Source organism: Manduca sexta, chromosome 27, assembly GCF_014839805.1.
Source record: "Manduca sexta isolate Smith_Timp_Sample1 chromosome 27, JHU_Msex_v1.0, whole genome shotgun sequence".
Taxonomy (NCBI): domain Eukaryota; kingdom Metazoa; phylum Arthropoda; class Insecta; order Lepidoptera; family Sphingidae; genus Manduca; species Manduca sexta.
Window position 1 is genome coordinate 20,955,593 of NC_051141.1, and position 14,479 is coordinate 20,970,071.

The following is a 14,479-nucleotide window of genomic DNA, read 5'->3' on the forward strand; positions in this document are numbered from 1 at the left end:
TGGTGTGGAGACCAAGCGCACAAATATTGCCTCGGGGGGGATTCTTGAGTGCTGCGTGACAATAATGAACTATCCATAAGTGCGGCGCAGCAGGCACAGTATTGTTTCGCACTGGCGTTGCACGGCACGAGTGAGTGAGAATGGCTTCCGACAACACCAATTCTTTTTTAATCATTGTTTAAAGACCTTGGACGTATTTCCACGACCACGTCCATGGTATTCGTTATGTGAGCTGCACATGTATTATGCCCAAGAATCACAACTGACATGAAACGCAGTGAACGTGTTAGAAGTAATATTACTAACATTAACAGGTCGCGATAGACTCCAAGAAGCGTGCGTTCAGCTGGGGCTTCGGCGGGTTCGGGCGGCTCGGTCACGCCGAGCAGAAGGACGAGAGCGTGCCGCGGCTGATCAAGTACTTCGACACGGTGGCGCGCGGCGTCCGCTCCGTACACTGCGGCGGCACGTACAGCCTCGCCGTCAATGATTACGGTCAGTACTGCTGAAAATTAAAGCAAAACTAGTTGACCCGACAGATGTTGTCCTGTCTTAACTATGTATGCGCGCGCTCATTATGTCGATCGCTGACAGTTATTTCAAACCATTGACAGTTATGTAAAATTAATATTGTCGTTATATTTTCTAATTTTCCGCGCAATTTTTTTGATTTTTTTCTTTCATAAGAACCTTCTGACACAACAAAAACAATAGTGAAATCGGTCCAGCAGTTCACGCGTGATGGCGTGACCAACGGAAATAGGGATTCATGTTTATATATATAGATTAAAAGCCATGTCATTATTATGAAAAAAGATTAGGGAATTGGTAATAAACTGTTAATGGAGAAACTGACCATTGAGGGGGATGTCAGTCTTAAAAAAATGTCACGAATATTTGACGACAGATTTTAGCTCGACGCATTTATTGTAACTTAAATGACAATAGGGGACCGGCCTGTGTTCGATTTTGTACATTATTCTATATGATATGGTTGATAATACGAAAAAGAAACCCTCCTGTGAAAACTGCATTAAAATTGGTTAAAAAATGAGTCAGTAATTCATATTTCAAATATTACTATGTGCCGAAGTGGGGGCGAAGTGGGGATATCGCTTCATCTCTTTCTTTCACACGCGTCGTAATGCCCGATGACGTCACACGTGGGTATTGCGCCTCTTTTCTGTTTCTTGTTACTTACCCCTTCTGCCGAAATTAAAAGACTTATAACTTGTTGATTTTTTACCGGATTTAAATATTTTTTTCTCTGTTATAATTTATATAACGTAAATATTTGATAATAATAAAGAACAAAAATGAGTCCGGTCCCCTATTGGTCAAAATTTAATTAATAAGGTTGACTCTAAATATCGTACAGAACAAGGTCAATATGTGGTTCCTAAAGCATATGTGACCGCAACTCACCTAACAAAAAAATTCAAATTTAAGAATCTGTAGTAGGTAGTCGTGAAATAAGAGCTATAACTTTATAATTGATGATCTGTTCAAATAAGAAAAGATGTGCTGTTGCAATTAACTATGTCATTTCCTTTTTTTATCATTACTTAAACTTCACATTTAATGACTATTTGGCTGTTGGTCATTCAAAATTAAATATTCTCAACTTGCATACTTTCTTTTTCTTAAGGGACTGTTCAGTGGCCATAAACTTTTATTTATTTATTAAATATAATCTTACAGGAGCTACATCCAATGCGATTATATTTACATTGTCATATAGCCAGTTCAGATACAGGTAGTTATGCATAGGACTTTCATATAGTCCATACAATATTGATTATGTATTATTACATTGACATTTACGTGTGTCACGGGAATATAACCTTATATACTACAAAATAAGGTTATTTTTCCGTGACAAGCGTAATGTCATCTAGCTGTCATGTTTGCCGGCAAACATTCAGATGCTTTAAGTGTTAAGAGTTTCTATAGCTACTTGACTGAAAAATAAGATTTCACTGCTCAGTGACATAACATGTTCTACTATGGATCTTAGCTTACTAGGGTTAGTGGTGCAAAGACTGCCTTAATGGTGACAATGTCTACAGCAATACTAATGCATACCTGCAGGTGCCCTCTTCATGTTCGGACAGACCAAGAGGACCGGGGAGGCCAACATGTATCCGAAACCAGTCCACGATCTCACCGGTGAGTCTTCTTTTTACTACCTTAGATATTCAGCAGTTTGCTTATCTGTACTAATTAGTGTGTAATGAAAATATTACTTATTAAAAACATCAGGAACGTGAACTTCGTTTATTTTGAAACGATATAAGTTTATCGATCCTTTGTACTTTATTTAGTGTTGCAAGCGGTTCCACCGTTTATTTCTAACAAATATTTATATATTCAGAAAATTTCTTATTTATAATATTTGTATATAATATAGTATTACATTGTTTTGAAATCAGTCTGTCAACGAATTCACGAAATTTCGGAGCGTAATTTTATTTCGGATTCTAAACAATGATTCAATGAATTTTTATGGTTAAACGTGCTTGGGTGATAAAAGTTGATTTGTTGTGATTATATTGATGTATTATAGCAATAAATGTTAATAAAATAAGAGATAATAAACACTACTGTACAACACAATTAAAAAGTTTTGGAATCAATGGATGAATTCACTCGCATTTTAATGAGTTCAATCCGAAAACTGGCAATTTACGTCTTCTTCGTATTAAATGCCACCATGAAGTCACGTCCGTTCGAAATATCGTCAACTCTATTTTCGGTTTTTTGCAGTAAATGACGCGAAAGCTCAAGAGGTAACTTTTAATTTCGGAAGTATAAATTATAGTTAAAAGTATTATAAGCTCGTATTCAATGATTTCCGCGCAAATTAAAACTAACACACGTGTTAATGTGGAACAACATTATACTCATTCAATCATGAAGCAAACCACCGTATGAAGAGTTCGAGACCCTGGAAAGTCCATAGGCTACTTTGTATCCCGGGACTTTTATCTTGGACAACCTTCACGCGGGTAAAGCCGGAAGAAAGAGCTGGTTATTAGTATAACCAAGTAATATTTTACCACGAACGTTACAGTATTATCTACGAGTATATAAGTATATGTGCGTGCGTGTTTCTCAGTGAACTGTAAATCCGCGCTGTGGTCAGCAGTCAGTAAGAAAATATGTAAAAATATGGTCGGTTCCAAATAAAAAGGGGCGAGGCTGTTGCTATTTGTTGAGCATTGTATAAGAGTTCAAGCTGATGTAATGGAAGGAAATAAATGATAATAATGAAAATATAGTAAATTATATGATAGAAAGCCGTGTAATGGAAGGATATATCTTAAGACGTGTTGATGGTTTTAGGCTCTTTATTAGACTACACTCAATACTATACATTACATGACTTATAAGTACACACAATACCCTGATATTGAGTAGAAAACCACAAAATCACTTAAATTCAGGGTTTCTCAATCTTTTCTTAAGTGCGGACCCCTAATGCCGCCTTACTATGACACGTGGACCGTTTACTGAAGTGATATGATACTTTGGTTTTCCTACGGACTCCCTGAGAGGGGCCTATGGACCCCCAGGGGTCCGCGTACCGTAGGTTAGGAAACCCTGCTTTAATTGTTCGGGGAAGTTACGCTACTGAGGCGATCACATGATGACAATATACACATCAATGGTAATTTACAGGCAGACCTCGTACTTACGGCGTGTTAGGTTCTCGAAATACGCGACGTAAATCGAGACATATTCATTTTCATATTTTTTTTTATTTTTATTTATTTATTTATCATCATCATTTGAACAATATCAGGTACTTAGGTACTCAGGTACCTTAAACCTAATACAATATTGTCGCTATTAACTATAGTAACTATCAACTAATACACTTCCTAAAACTACAATATTTAAACATATAATATCAAATATATATATTTTTGTATACGCTCAACATTTCTAAACTGTGAAATATGTAACAATCTTATATATTTACCCTGCATAACAAATCAGACAAACGACTCTCTCGATTTCACTCAAAGTGCCTATATGTTTACATGGGTTAGGGCATTTTCAAAAGCAAGTTCTCTAAATAATTATGTACTTATGAAATCAGTCGTTATCTTTGGTATATGTGTGTAACTTTAATAAGCGACAAATGAATTCTCTTTATGCCGGAAATCAAAACAATTGACGTATTCTTGAGGAATAGTGTCAAAACATTGTTCGACGAAACTCGATACGACGAAGTCGTGGACTGCCTGCATTTACCTGTCATATTGTTTATGGCTTTGTACCTGCTGCTCTTGTAATCCACTACCCAATGTAACAATTGCGGGAGGTTGGGCTACATTATGCCCCCTCATATCTCCGCGTCCTGATTTTGTGTTGGGACGGTGGCCTAAAACTAGTTCATACCAATAAATTAGCTGTATAAATGTGATTTTATAAATGTTTTTAATCAATTAATAATTACTATATATTATGCACACCGTATTCTGATTTCATTCTGATTCCCCATATCCACATCCTTTCAATGAAATCGGCAGTTCTTGTGATATTACCTCGGCTATGAACTGTCCATGAGCAATGGAGTGACAATTAGTTGCGAACTTCTTCGCGAGATATTGTTTATCCGTCCAGAGCTAAAATATATTATACGTATATACAACCTTTGCTGCCTCCGTTACCAAACTTAGTTTGTTATACTTATATCATACATTTTATAGTTTGTGTACAAAAATATTAAAGTATATAGTTAGTTGTAGACCGGACATCAGGGCCCAAATATTTGCTCCAAATGATATTACCGATTGGTAATTGGTAATAAGTCGTTGTTATTTGAAATGTTCGTATGACAAGATGTCACAGCGTCCTTGGATTTGACAAAAATAATATTTTTATAGAAAATATGTTAATATTCGTATTAAAAACGTGCAATGGATAAAATATGAAGTACTTTACATTGATGTTTTGCTGTTTCACGCTACATTGAGTTACTATCACATAAGTGCAAAATTTTTGTATGACCATCTTCCCAATGTCCGCTCTATATAATCTTAGAACTTGTGAAGATTTTGTTGTTAGAAGTAAATGTAAGAATCGATGAACGGATTTAGATTTAATATTGTACACGGAGCTTGCCCTTTTTTTAGCGGGAAAAGACGGATCAGGCCTACCACCACTAGGAGGTGAGTAGTACAGCTATGTTAATCTTGCTTGTCTTACGGACAAATGTCACACGGGGTAGAGCATCATCAGACACCTCTACGAGATAAATCGGGGCTACAAAAATACCGACCATAAAACGTCCAACTCGAAGTGATGATACCATGCTCTGTATTAACCTACCCGTATTTTACACCAAAAATGTACTTAAACCAGAACAACCAGAGGCTATATGCCTTCTCCATTCCTCAAACGACCCTGAGCTAACTCTTGATGAACACCATCAAGAGCTAGCGAGGAATGTAACAAGGGCGTCTATTTATATGTAGGATTTATATTGTAAACCGTATATAATATAGGTTTCCGTTGTACGTGTTTCTTGCTCTTTGGCTAAAGGCAACGTAATATTTTAATTACGTCATTATATCACATTTGTTATATAACTAATTATAATAGGTTACGATTTATTACTGGATTGATGATAAAACCCATGATACCCAACTGAAAGACTCAAATCCGAAGTAACTAACTGCTGACTTCGTATTCCGTGCATGTTTCGTTCGGGTCCGAAATTTCGGCCGGACGTTTCATAGTAGTTTTGCAGGACTTCTCTTGAGTATGTCATAATGTTTTTTTACAACGAAGGTATTCGTATCGTCAGGTTGGAATATCAAGAGCGTGGGCGTGAGTAACACGTCGATAGTGATCGCGGCGGACGACTCTCTCATCGCGTGGGGCGTCTCACCCACATACGGGGAACTGGTAAGGATTCTATTGTTGTAAATGTCATAATAGCTCTAAGCACCCATCTGATATTTAAAACCACAAATGGTTATCACATTAGCATGAAATGTCGATCAGTTATGGCTATATTATTCGCTGGTCACCTTAAAATCATAAATAGTGTACAGAATCTAAATAAAAATAGCTCATAACGCTCACAGTGCAAATATCGGTGACAAGCATTGATGCAAAATGTTGAACATGTCTCATTGCACATTATTCTCTGGGATACATAGTGTCCTTAACCTCGGCTACCTTAAAGCTCTCATACCTAATATATTACATGTAAAATAATACTTATATTATACTTGTGGACGGACCCTGTCACCCAAAATACAGTTTATCCTAGTTTGGGTGCCAGGGGACTGAAACCTTAGTATGTAATATTGTTTTGGGAAATATTTAAAAAAGAAGATAATTTACAATAACCGTAATGTTTAAACTTGCTAAAAGTAATTCGTCTTCTTAGCTTTGATATGTCAAAGCATTTAACATGATATCGTAATTCCAGGGTATGGGCGAGATAAACAAATCCTCAGCAAAGCCCAAGGAAGTGAGCCGCATGGATGGCCTCAACATATCTCAAGTGACCATGGGCTACTCCCACACTCTGCTGCTCTGCGATGACACTTCCGAGGAGGTGAAGCAGAAAATCGCCAACCTGCCCGCGTTCGACCCTTAAACGGGGTCGACACAGGCCTCTAGACTCAACCAAGTGGCTCCAGCCACATTACCATGTGAGTCTACGACTCTTTTATGTCATTGAATGTTGTATTATGCGGTCCGGGGGTGGGTTTATACAGGAGGGAACCAAGTGTTGTGTTTAGAATAGGCTGTATTATGTTGTTAGCACTGGTGACGTAAGATTGTCAGGTATATCCCCGTTTCTATATTGACACTGTTGTAGTAGTTTATTCAAAAACTGACTTAAATGGTGTTGCATACAGTGCACTGTATACAAATTGGTTCTAATGTATATCTGATCAATAACAATTCATTTAAAGTACTAACCACATAGTTGATGTCAGTTTATGACTACACTTAGACATGGAGCCAATATGTGGAAGGGAAGATGTAGTGCAATCTTACTCACAAATGCTGATTATATCGTATGTTGTATAGCATTTTGGCCCATTCAGTATTTCTTTATGAAACAGTTTGCCAATATTATTCTAAAGTTGACTTTCACTTGTTTCATACATTTTACAAGAACTTCAATCTTAATGGCTAAATAATTATTGAGTAATCACTATTACACTATTATCACCAACATTTCTCTAATTTCGAAAGACCCTAGAACCAGTGGAAACTCAATAAAGGGGAAATTAAACCATACAAAAGCTTCTTCCAAATCGGATTCATAGTTTTTGAGAAAAATTATGGACATAAAAACATATATACGGGTCAAATACAGGACTTGTTTTTTTTAAGCAGGTAAAACATATCTCTTGTCCAATAAAAATATTAAACAATAGTATAAAAGTCTGTCATTATGTCCGTACCACTCGGTTCTATATAGAAGCGCCCTAAACACCTGTAAATAAGACCCACCCCTAGCGGACACGCTTAGATGTATAGATGTTTTTGAAACTCCTTTAATATAACGCACTGCCACTGAATGTTGTACCATAGACTAAATGGAACACATAAAATTTTTTCCACAATCGCTGTTAACTAAAGACTGTATATGTGTTTTTGAACGTATTATTTTTATTCAATCACGTAACTGTACATTATTGTGAACGTTTAAATTATGTTTGGTTTTTTAACATACCTTGATAATCTTTTAATGATTGTAAAGCGGGGTACAGGCGGGTGTTTTGGGCCGTAAGGTATTCTTCGCTATTATATCAACATAGGAGTCCTTTACACTAAATATGTGTTAAGATATGGCCATGATGTTGATGGCCAGAGTCGATAAACCTTGTTGACAGCGAATCACGGATCGATTTTGATCATAAATCAATGAAAATAACATATGTTGCAGCGCCTTCAATATTTATACAGGCCTCATTTCAAGTCTGTTAAAAACACATTAGGGTGCATGTCAATTATACGGTTTCAAAATGCCCGTCTAACTAGACTTGATAATTATAATTACCTTTAACAGATACTGCCACATTAATTACGCTACTTTATGTGACCTTTGGAATATCTTAGATCTTGTCCCAGTATACTTGTAATGTTTAGTTAGTTAATTAGGTGTAAAATATTGCGTACGTTATGAAAATTATTGCGAAACGAGTTATAGAAATAAAATCAACCGATTGGACGATTAGTATGAGCCTGTATAGGAAAAACTTAATTTTCAATTTCCTAACATCTTAATGCTAGGTAAGACTCGCCCAAATTATAAGATACAATTATATGGCTTTGGACGATATACCATGTTTGGGTTTTGTTTTTTTTTTACCAACAGGGAGCATGCAGCCAAGTTAGGGCCTCAGACGGCTTTCAATACATAGTCTTACTTTGAATAAACATTTGTTTTGTTGCAGCGAAAGGATAAAATTAATTGGGTAAATAACTGTTCATAAACCATTTCATATTTGTTAAAATACAAGAGCGCAGTTTTACAATCAATGTGACCACATATTTTTATAGCTGCCCTATCTAAATCATGCCTTAGCGTGATGCAGTGATATATTATCGTATGTTTTATAAAAAAAAAACCGAGCTCTACTCATTTATTAATCGACATAAAAGTACAAAGCCGATTATAATTTGTATTTGAACAATCAACCAACAAAAATCAGTAAATTGTACTTAACATAGAAAAACGACTCGTTTCGCTAATCCATGTGTTTCTCTGTAAGTTATCATCAACTTGACTGTCCATTTAGTAAGATGATGTTTTTTTATAACTATAGCATGGGGCGAGTGTGGTAATGATGGATGTCGAGCCTAGAGCCCAGGGCCTTATTTTCTATGACAGTGAGAACTACGTCCGTGTTTCGTTAACTTCGTGAAGTTAGCGCGGAATGGTACTCTGTATGCCAATTTTGACGTAAACGCGAGGAGTTGCGTTACGTGAACTGTCAAAATAACTTGTGGCATAGGGAATTAGGACCCTGGGGTTAGCCAAAACAGTTTTGTACAATCTTTAACGCCGATAGAAAACTAAAAAATATATATACAGGGTCATTTTGACATTCCATTATTAAATGAACCTATGTACTCGTCTACACCTCTGCTAACTTTGTGCCAAAATTTATCCATGAATGGTGGGTATTTTTACCAAAAATTCCGGTTTTAATTTTCTGTATTTTTAATCATTTTGAAATATGGCGTGTGCGTGAGTGTATTTCTGATAATTTGATGTAATCGCTGCGACAGAGTCTCTTACTGTATTAGTAGTGGCATAAATTAAAATAAGTATGTGGTTTCATTTAGTAGCGCAATGTCAAAATAAGCCTGCATAGGAGTGACCCAAGCGACAGAGTATCGCTACGATATATCATTCTCTTATATATATGTGTTTCCTTTTGACGTAAATGATTGAACAAAACCATTGTGGCTTCGGCCACTGATGAGTTGAGGTGAAAATGTTGACCAACAGGAGTGCTTAAACTAAACATGACGTCATTAACTCTCTTATTGGCTCATAATAATGTCAACGATGGTGGTTAGGCAAAAAAAACAAGATTTTATGTAACCTACTATAGTGTGTAGTTGCAGATACACCTCCCTAAAAATAATTTTGGCGGCGCCCATGCAGGTAACCTCTTTGTTTTTGCAAAAAGCACTTTAGGGTGCGGAAACCTCGGCAGAGTAACAGCGTGAGTAAACTGTTTTTGGGATAGTATTTATATACTTAACATCACCATCACGTAAGTATCCCATTCCAGGATCATCTTGGGTTCCCAACAGACCAGCGAAGGCTAATCATCTCTCGTCATTCGACGCTATTTGGACTCCACTCCTTTTAAAATTAGTTGTAATGATGTCATTTTCCATGTCCATATAAAAAGAAATAGTGCAGTGTCTTCCCTTTGCTGGGTTGAAATAAAAAATACAGCGCTCAGTCAACATTTTGAACTTTCAACGCTCCATTGAAGTAAGCGGATGGTGTGGTGTTTGTGGGTACTTCGATGTGCCTTCAAAAATATCAGGCATACCTCTACTAACAAATGTATGCGGTTGTAACTTGAACCGGTAACAAAGTACTAACAAGTAACTTATGCGAATGATCACTGCCGTGTATAAACTAGGCAGCACCGGGACAGTGTAGTTTCATAAAAGTTCACGGAGAAAAAACCACATTAAAATAGTTATGAGTGTAACTTCGTGGTTAAAAAATCCATAGATAATTGTTACTGAAATTCTCTAAACCCGCTGCCCTGTAAGCGTATAATGTGAATCGTACTATAGTATTGTCCACTAGCATTTTCCTAATAGTATTAAATTGACCAGATTCGTATTAGATTAAAGATGATCAGAAAACGTTTTGGTAATAGTTTCCATCATATATATTTATTTTAATTAAAAAAACAATAATTCTAGTTATATAAAGGCACTAAATAGCGGATCAATGGAACAGTCGCATGCCATATTGATCTAATATGCACCAGGTTTCAGACACACAAAAGAAAATCATGTCTTCTTAACTTTGAAGTCGTTTTTTGTCTGTCATGTTTAATCTAGTACAAAGTAATATATATTCTACATAAATTATTTTTTAAAGTACATCGAAGAGGTTGTGTGAGAATGTGTGAATTCGTGATACGCTCAATTAGAATGGAAATTATTTTATAAAATTCAAGATGTTAATGTTCGACGTATCTGTCTAAGATTAATTTCTTAAGCGCACGCCGAGATTCCGTCTCGTTTCCAGTCCGGGGTGAGAACTATAAAATGAACTTAAATAAACTGCCTTGTGACGTCATTTAATTTAATAATTATTCATTGGCCATTTTAGTCTATTTCTCCAAAAGGTCAGTTTTGAAATTTAAGGGCCACCTTTTTGTTATCTTTTTCTTATATTTAGAATATTAGAGGTTGATTTGTTTCTGGATGACAATGACCGAATTACATAAACTGTTTAATGATCACTGAAGTTAATGACGTTTCTGATCGTGGCTGTAAAAGTACGCATCGAAATCATATTAGGATTATACGTTACAAGCAGTTCTTTTTTTAAAAAAAACAATAAAATATTTTTTTAATATATAAAGATATGTTGTCAGTTTTCGAAAAAACCCAGCATTGAGCAGATAATTTTGAAATTGTGATTAACTTGAGGAAATAAAGTTGCTTTTTATAGATTTCAACTATAATGGACCGTTACGTTTAATAACAATTGGGATAGGGGTTATGTTTTCTAAAAAGAATATTAGGAAGTATTAGAATCAATTTTTTACTTTAATCTAATTATTATTACTATAAATAGGTACGTGTTGTGTATTTCAAGCGAAAATATTAATTAAGGCCCTCGCACACTTAGAAAAGGATACATCGCATAGCAAACAAAACACATTTAAAATATTTGAAGTGTCGCCTTATAATGTGTAAAAACAGCTTCATTGTATTTCTATACGAACTCCTCCCATTTTTAAAGGTACTCAAGATTCCCGACATAATCAAAGGAATATATTTCACTTATTATTCTGCTTACACTCGGCACACTACCGCGAGTTGGAGTATTTTTTGTAGCTACACTTGCTATAAGCTAATTTACTGGTTAACCTCGCTAATAAAATGTCAATATTTTACTAAAATTTTAATTTTAAGGATACCTTTTCCCAAGTGTGTGCAGGGCATTATGATACCGTTCCCTTTCATACATCTGCTAAATTTTCAATCACTTCTCAAAGACATGACAATTTCACTTGAATATAATCGAATCTCGTAACAATTCGGTTGATATCTTAATCTCAATATAAATGCCCACCATTGAACACATTATCACAGTCTAGACCTTCATACAGTCTGTAGTCAATGCCGAAATTTTGAGCTATAGAAAGGAGATACCAGCGGTAATCGGTATCATAGCGTGGTGTCTCTGGTTAGACATATCATGCAGACTGTATGAAATATACTGTGGAATTAGTATACGAGTTAATATTAAAATATGGTAATTAAAACATTTGTAAGTATAAGTTCTGCATGATTTAGGAATGATTCTGAAAGCGTTTTGGTTGTTGAATTTTCGTCGATCATGTTTTACTTAATCGGTTTTTAACTGTACCTCCGACAGCCGATTTAAAAGTCCATTATAAATTATATTCTTTGATCTAATATGTGGTGAACACAGGTTCAGGCAAACTCAGGCCTTGCTCAAACAAGGCAGACAAACTCAAGCCACTGGCCAGCAATCAAGAAATAAAATAATACACAACTGCTTTCAGAATAATTCTTTACATGAGTGACGAGCATTTGCTAGTAAAAGGCCTTTAATTAGTACGGTGAATTTTATCCTATTAAGTATTGTATACCACCTCACTTATAAATTATATATGTCTGCCATATGTACAATATTTGGTTTGATGACGTATTGACACTAAGCTTGATGCCTTTAAATGAGTCAGTGCGCGCTGTAAACGCAAGTAAAACGCGCAGTAAACGCGATGCGGCGAACTATCAACTTCATTATACATTTACGTAATGAAGCGTATTACAAAAACGGCGTGTCGTAAATGGACTTGAAGAACGTGTTTACGTCATACAAAGTAGAATATTGTATTATTTTTAAAGACAATTATTTTTAGTATTTTTTTAAACTACGTGTGTACTTAACAAACCCACTGCCATGTGTGTTGTGTAAAACATATTGTGTGGTCTTATCCATGCATTGTGTTCGAATTAAATGCTTTTATTTTTATTGCTGTAAATGCTCGTTATGATCCAAGCTCCAATGATCTTTCCAGTTTAGTTTAAGATTATAGTTAAGGCATAGGTGTAAATTTAATTTTAGAGTAACCGAAAGGTAAATACAATATGCTTTATAAATATCCATTAAAACTGTTGCTTTTTAATATATATTTTTTTACTATTGTTTCTTAGAATTTGTTTGAATACTTCATTTTTGACTGTATTTAAAAACAATTGTTTTGAACTTGCACATAAGCTTGACGTTAAGGTACAGTGCAACGACAAATTAATGTTGAAACAAATTGTGCAGTCACCTTTATGTTGGTAAAAATTAAATACGCATAATTATTATGTAAAAAATATTTTCCTGACTGACACATGAGGTGTTTAAGAATTAATCCAACAGTTCAAATTAGTCATATATTTAGGTTTTTTTATGATAACATAAAAAATAGCATTAATTAAAATACCAAAATGTTACAGTCTAAATATCTACTTGTATTTAATTTTTATGAACAGGTCATTTTCTGGCAACACCTTCGGTTTAAATAGTGTAATTTGCTACGGTACTTATTTACTTAAGGTTTAATATTAAGTATCATTGTCGTGTCAATGTAAAACATTCCCACTACCTTGTGACTAAATAGACTGTTTATAAAATCTTTATAATTATGATAGAACAAAAAATGTGTACTCGAAGTCAATAGTTGCTCGTCCTGGCGTACAGCGACCCGCCATATCGGATTAAATGACGCGGTTTAAACGACCGCCATTTTGTCAAGATAGCGCCTAATGGATTTGATTTAACATTCAGCCAGGATGGTATCTCACTAGTATGTATATTCTGTAATATTTGGAGTAAATAGAAGATTTGTGTCTACTTCCGTGTCATTTATTAATTTCTTACGTCTCTCGCTCTTGGCGCGTACTAATGTAAAGTCTATCACTAAGTAACCCATATATACAGGTTTTTTAAAGAATTTATTGTTAGAGGGGATAATCTCAGTGACTGGATGTTATGTGTGAACTAACGGGTACAAAATAATGTAGAAACCTTGCCAACGAGTTTGAAACTTAATTTGATAATAAACGTTTTCTTTTTCTTTATTTATGTGTTTTATTCTAAATGTTATGTTCCTTGTGCTGTCGTGACAATAAGCCTAGCGGTTACTGTATATTAGTACAACGAGAGATACTACATCTCTTGGTTGTCAGAATCGCTGATCTGTTTTACTTGCATCTTAATGTTTTGCGCCATTATGCCACAGGAGTCATTTATTTATTCAGCAATCCTAACCCTGTGGTGTTTAAATTAAAATGATATTGGCATAGAAAATACACTAATAATCTATACTATTATATAAAGCTGAAGAGTTTGTTTGTTTGTTTGTTTGAACGCGCTAATCTCAGGAACTACCGGTCCAAATCGAAAAATTCTTTTTGCGTTGGATAGCCCTTTGTTCGTGGAGTGCTATAGGCTATATATCATCACGCTATACCCAATAGGAGCGGAGCAGTAATGGCTAATCTCAGGAATTACCGGTCCAAACTGAAAAATTCTTTTTGCGTTGGATAGCTCTTTGTTCGTGGAGTGCTATAGGCTATATATCATCACGCTATACCCAATAGGAGCGGAGCAGTAATGGCTAATCTCAGGAACTACCGGTCCAAATCGAAAAATTCTTTTTGCGTTGGATAGCCCTTTGTTCGTGGAGTGCTATAGGCTATA

The 14,479-nt window shown here is 35.4% G+C and overlaps 1 protein-coding gene across 2 annotated transcripts in view; it reads left to right on the forward strand.

Moving 5' to 3' along the window:
• LOC115440529 (protein RCC2 homolog) overlaps positions 1-13,857 on the forward strand; it is a 36,182-nt gene extending 22,325 nt beyond the window's left edge. Inside the window, exons 9-12 of one of the 2 annotated variants that reach the window (XM_037444027.1) lie at positions 315-495; positions 2,092-2,169; positions 5,819-5,919; positions 6,452-13,857. In XM_037444027.1, coding sequence (XP_037299924.1) covers positions 315-495; positions 2,092-2,169; positions 5,819-5,919; positions 6,452-6,622 — 531 coding nt within the window. In that variant the 3' untranslated portion in view covers positions 6,623-13,857. Of the gene's footprint in view, positions 1-314; positions 496-2,091; positions 2,170-5,144; positions 5,204-5,818; positions 5,920-6,451 lie in introns of those variants that run through there. The other variant, XM_037444028.1, reaches the window with a different exon arrangement.
• The last annotated feature ends 622 nt before the right edge of the window (positions 13,858-14,479 follow it).